A 6044-nucleotide genomic window follows, 5' to 3' on the forward strand; every position below is an offset into this window, starting at 1 on the left:
CTGTCTCTCACAGTTGAAGTGTACCTCTGGTGCAAATTACTGACCTCTGTCATCATTTTAAGTGGGGGAACTTGCACAATCGGTGGCTGACTAAATACCTTTTTGCCCCACTGTACCTAGACTTGACTTTACTGGTGCTACATTCTCTAGAAAAACTGTAACAAAATCCTGCCAGTGCAAGAGAAAGCCCTCAACACAGACTGCTGTGTGCAAAACATATTTATATTCATTTGGTCAGGAGTACCGTTTTTAAGGGCTCATCAAAGTAAGTACAATTCATCTTGAGACGGGCATGTAGTGGTTGTCAGAGACAGGCTGAGTGGCTATGGGTTGGATATTTCTCATGTAACGGAAATCTAAAAACATAATAGAATATAAATTCAGATTAAATCTTTATCTAATGATGAATGGGAGGAAAAAGAGACTGCTTCTCCTAATAAACCAGATTTTCTACACAAAATTCAGATTTAGGGTGAAAATCAGAGCAAAGCAGCGTCTTCGTGTACAGCGCGCATTTGTTAAAAGATCTTCTATCAGCAGGAGTAAAAATAAAACTCTTCCTGCTGAGATCCAGCAGGAGATTTGTTCACAGTTAAGATGTTAGATGGAGGAATGATCAACTGCCGGGTGCTGACATTTTTCCTTTAAAAATTGATTTTATAACTGCAGCAGAGTGTCCCTTGATGAAACTCTCTGCCAAATCACCCATTTTTGTTTTTACAGCAGTTTGGATCTTTTATGTTTTTTTTTACTTTGGCAGCCTTTGAGAATGAAACTCCTTGTACTGATGAAGAGCTCTGCTTGGACTAAAGATGTTTACAGATGCAGAAATGTGTCTCCTTTTTTTGAAAGTGCCACAGGGATATTTTACAGGATTGTGATTGGATTTAGAGAATAAAAACATCAAAACGCTTCATAGTACACACCACTAGTCAAAGCTCTTTAGACCTTTTAGATCTAATATTAATACAAACACAATCTCATTCAGTCCTTTTCAGTCCAAACACATAATCCAGTCCTGCTCAAAAAACATATTACAGCTGAAGAGAAAATCTGGTCTTCAAAATAATAACAAAAAAAAAATGAACATGTTTGTTGTGGAGAGCTGTGGCAGATGAGAATGTACAGTACATGCTGATCTGGATGTTTTCCCATCTTAAATTAATATCCTCACGTTATTTTTTCTCCTCCTTTAAAATCAGCCTCCTTCTGAAAATAACAGGAAAAGCATTCTCTGTGTTTCATGTGTTGAAAAATAAGTAATTTGTTTTAGGATTTCCTGTTTATATTCAAATGGACACATCTACTACTGTTTAGAGCTTTTAATAAAATAATGCCTCATTATACATTTTTCTTGCATCACCATCATAAGGCCAGGTTTGGTTCTTCATACGAGACATTTATCTTCATATCTGTTTGATCATCTGTTTGGAGTGCTGGTGCACAGCTTCGACGAAGGCACCTATGTTCTCCGGCTCCATGTCGGGGTAAACGCCGTGGCCGAGGTTGGCGATGTAGCCCCTTGTGCCGAAACCCTCCAACATCTTCTTCACGATGTCTGAAATGCGCTCCTGAAGAGAAAGAGAGCAGGTTCATGTCAGTCACCGTCACAAAGAAACGATCCAACATAACGCTCTTTCGGCAAAACGCATTCTCACGCAGTAAAACTGATTTTAACTGGGACGCTCAACGGCAACAGCAGGTGGCCGAAGTTAAATGCAGACATCATCTCCTACAATGAAGGCAAAACTGTTTGTGCTCGCCATCAGCGACACGACGTGACACATACGCCAGATCACAGTGCACAGGTGAGCTGAAGGGTGAAGCCGTGTGAGAGACAGAGTGTGTGAGAGAGGTGGTGCAGTGTCATTTTAGATGAAATTAGCGCAAATGTGAGGGAACATGCTCACTGAATGATAATGAGGGAATCAGGACAAGGAGTGCAAGCTAATCTCAGCAGATTGTCTGTGGCCACCACAATCAAGAGAAAGACGTTTCAGGTCATCGCTTTGCCAGGAGACTGGCGAGCTTTTCTTCCAGCGATCATATCCTATAAGTTCATTTAGAGAACATCTGTGTTTATAGACTTGTTCTTTTTTTAATATTAGGATATCTGACAGAGTCAATGTGTAGTCAAACGTCTCTACAATGACAGAAATGGGACTTTGGCTGGTCTGAACCACTCAAGCTCAAAGTGGGCTCTATGTGGCAAACAATACAAAGTTTGAGCCTCCTTATTTACAGTTTAGAGGGGAAAAAAAAAAAAAAAAAAAAAAACAGAAGATAACCATTTAATTGTTTGGCAGGTGTAACGATACAGGGTGCAGGAGTCTGGACTTTTCAGGGTTGCAATTAATTTGGCTTTTTTTCAGTTTGTTCAAACAAACATTAAAAAATTAGCAGCTATAATGTTGATACATTTGGAGTTTCTGTGTTTATTTAACAAAGTATAAATAAGTCAATTAAAATTTGTTCCTATGATTATCACCGCAGATTACAGGTTTGTGTTGTTTTTATATATATATCTATATCTATATATATCTATATATCTATATATCTATATCTATATATAGTGATTAAAAGCTCTTAAATCACACATTCAACGATGATCTGCTAAATTAACAGGGATATTTCAAGCTGATTATTTTCTTTAATCACCACCGCAGATGGTGACTGATTATTAGAAAAGTCTTCATTGTGCTGTTTGGTGTCATCTTGTGCACCACACTGAGCAGAAAATCAGATGTTTGCAGGGATGACAATAATCCAATTGCCAAAGCAGTCTGATGTTTCTGTGACCACAGCAGCTGACGTGGATAGCACCACAGCCAACAACCCGGGGATGTCAGTCTGGGGTCAGACTAAAGTTGTATCATTTAAAAAAAAAACACAAAAGATGGAAAACTTCAAAGACAAAATCTTTCCAGATTAGCAGGTTAAAGTCATTAACAGCAAATGGCAAAAATCAAAGGTCAAAATGAAGTTTTCTTAAATATGAAAACCTATGAAAGTCACTTTTATGAGAATTACCTAAGTATGAGTTTCAGATTTCTATGTGTCGGTTTAAAGCACAGTGAAATTGGAAGTTACCTTTGGAGCATACAGAGCACAGGGGTCCATGTTTCCTTGCAGGCTGACCTTCCCTCCTGTGCATTCCCTGAATTCACAAACATACACATCAGAGGACACACGAGTTAATCCTTCAACCAGCGGTTTAAGCATTTGATGAATAGATCAGCCCAGCAACAAGAGAGAGGTCAGCAATGGCCAACATCACGCCCAACATCACTGCTATGACCACCTACATTTGCTTCAAGTATTTGTAGATTCTGTGTGGGCTTTTCACTGTATGCTACTTCTCTATTCAGGCTCACGTTCAAAAATGTTTGGCTGGTTTAAATCTTACAATTAAAACACAGAGACTGGTGCTGCATGCAAAGACAAACCAGTGTGCGTTTTGTGTTACCGTGCGGATAGTGGGTCAATGGTCCAGTCCAGGCCAACCACTTCATAATTAGACTGAGACAGTTCCTCTAAGGCGTAGTGAGCATCCTTTGCAAATACAATCTACACACACACACACACACACACACACACACACACACACAACAACAGATTTTCAAATCAACTTCTTCAGGAACCATTGTTGGTGAAATGCTGCCACCTGCAGGTAGATACAACAGAACAGTGGTTCTCCTTACACTGCATGAATCCTTAATGATCCCTCCAGGAAGGCAACACAGTGCTAATAAGAATAGAGCCGAGTGCTGACACAAATATAGCAGTTACTAATGACCCAACAAACAAAACAATGAACATCATTTGTTACTACTAGTTGTTTGAAGCTTAGCATCTGATATGCATGTCAGGTGACTCTCTTTGCAGTGCATTCATGCTGATGTGTAAGTGTAGAAGTCCACGTGTGTTACGCATGTGTGGATGGAGGAAATGTGTTTCTGATTATACACTGAGGGACAAATGTCTGTGTGTGAATCTGTTTGGTGTCCCTCTCACCATGGGGACATCCTGTCCTGCCTCCTTCAGTTTATCTTTGACGCGGCGAGCGATGTCTCGGAGGTAAGGCAGCGAGAACTCTTTAAACTCTGCAGGTCCCAGAATGCCGGCGTGGGACTCAAACACCTGCAGTGCCTGAAAAACACACAAGAATTGTGTGAATGGTGACAGTGACACTTTGAGAGTGACCCAAGACGTCACTGTTATAAACACTGGGATTTCACGGCGCCCAGCAGTGGGGTTAAAAAAAAAAAGAAAAACAAAGAAAAAAGGAAATATAACACTTTAAAGGGGCTGTCTTTGTGTTAACATTTCACTTACAACTTCAAATCCCTTCAACTTGAGTATTTTTCTGCTGTATTATGTAGAATATATGAATTAAAATACCTGAAACCTGAAAGGCGACCGTGCTGACCACTTTTCTTTTTTAACTTGGAAACATTTTCTGTCTCAGCGTGTCTGACTGACATCCCTCCCACTCACAGCAGTGATGACAACACTTCAATTTACGTCACTGTTGCCAGTTAACTGACTTTGTTGCTACATTCATAGACTTGTCACACTTCTTCAGTACTTTCTCTTCTTTTGTAAGAAAAAAAAAAAAAAGCACTTTGTTCAAGCAAGCACACAGATCCGGAGCTCTGTCGCTGTCTCAGATTGGACACATTTGTTCAAGTCTGCATTACGCTGACACATACTGATTAATGAGACAGTTAAAAGATGGTGCTGTTACGTCAGTTCAGTCCGGTTTTATTCATGCAGCACCAGTTCTCAAGAACAAAAAAATCCCGTCAAGGTATTTTAAGACAAAGATTGTGCAATATTAACCATCATATGATCTGCTATGACCAATACTTGTTGACAGTGGAGAGGAAGAACTCCCTTTTAACGGGAAGAAACCTCTTGCAGAACGAAGGCAGATGGAGAGGCAGCCATCTGCTACGATCGATCGGCTAGGTGACGGGAAAGAGGAAATAAGAGAGCATGGGGAGAGAGGACCACACACCCACACCATTGTTTATGTTCTGTAAAAATACTGAAAATTGCAGGATTGGGTAAACTTACTGGAATAATTTGTGCTGCCTCAGCTGTATTTTGCACTGACGCAGAGATTGTCAGCATTTATTTATGTCCTTGACTCAAACATATATGACTTACACTGACTCTGTCCTGTGAATTTTTTTAATTTATTTATTACATCTTTTCTTTTTTTCAAGGGAAACTAAAATAAGCTAAAGATAAAAAGATTTATATATAGTGACATCATAATGGAGGAAGTCTGTTTAGACACAGAAAGCAAGGAAGTCTGACCTGAGCTCCAGCTGCCACTTGTCCTAGCAGATACTCCACGATCACATCTGTCAGCATCTTCAGCAGCATGTGGCTGGCTTCGGGGTGCTGATACAGCCAGCGCTTTGCCTTAGAGTGAGTGTTGGAGCCTCCACCTTCTATCATGTAGGACATGAGCGTCCACTGTGGATGAACAGAGAGCTGTTAGAATATGGAAGCATTATCTTCTATAAATGTTTAAACATGTGCGCGCCTAACCGGAGCCCCGCTGAATCCTATTAGTGGCACTTTGCCCTCAATTTTGTGTCGGGTCAGTGTGATGGCTCTGAAGACGTAGCCCAGTTCTTTGTCAGTGTCCACTTTGACCTGCAGCCGCTGCAGGTCCTCTGGCTCCTTCAGAGGCTCTGGAAATGTTGGACCTTTACCTGCAACCATCTGGACATCCATACCCATGGCCTGGAGGGAGGAAGAAGAAACAAAGACAAACCAAACAAGTTAATATATCTGCTTTCAGTCATGCAGTGTCCAGTCCATCACAGGGCCTCATTTTATTTATGATGTGTTCACAACCAGCGTTGGTCAAGTTACTTGAAAAAAGTAATCAGTAACTAATTACTGATTACTTCCCCAAAAGAGTAATCCCGTTACCTTACTGATTACTTATTTTCAAAAGTAATTAATTACTTAGTTACATAGTTACTTTTAAAAACACGATTTACAACCTGAAGAGGTGATAAAGC

The 6044-nt window shown here is 40.3% G+C and overlaps 1 protein-coding gene across 1 annotated transcript in view; it reads right to left on the bottom strand.

Annotated features, from left to right (window-relative positions):
• Positions 1–1307: 1307 nt before the first annotated feature.
• urod (uroporphyrinogen decarboxylase) overlaps positions 1308–6044 on the bottom strand; it is a 12994-nt gene continuing 8257 nt past the window's right edge. Inside the window, 6 exon segments of the mRNA XM_005740266.1 lie at positions 1308–1571; positions 3091–3157; positions 3467–3567; positions 4015–4149; positions 5326–5487; positions 5563–5811. Of these exon segments, the coding sequence (XP_005740323.1) occupies positions 1407–1571; positions 3091–3157; positions 3467–3567; positions 4015–4149; positions 5326–5487; positions 5563–5811 (879 nt within the window). The 3' untranslated portion in view covers positions 1308–1406.

This window comes from Pundamilia nyererei, unplaced genomic scaffold (genome assembly GCF_000239375.1).
Source record: "Pundamilia nyererei isolate P.nyererei 1_Seehausen unplaced genomic scaffold, PunNye1.0 scaffold00098, whole genome shotgun sequence".
Lineage (NCBI taxonomy): Eukaryota > Metazoa > Chordata > Actinopteri > Cichliformes > Cichlidae > Pundamilia > Pundamilia nyererei.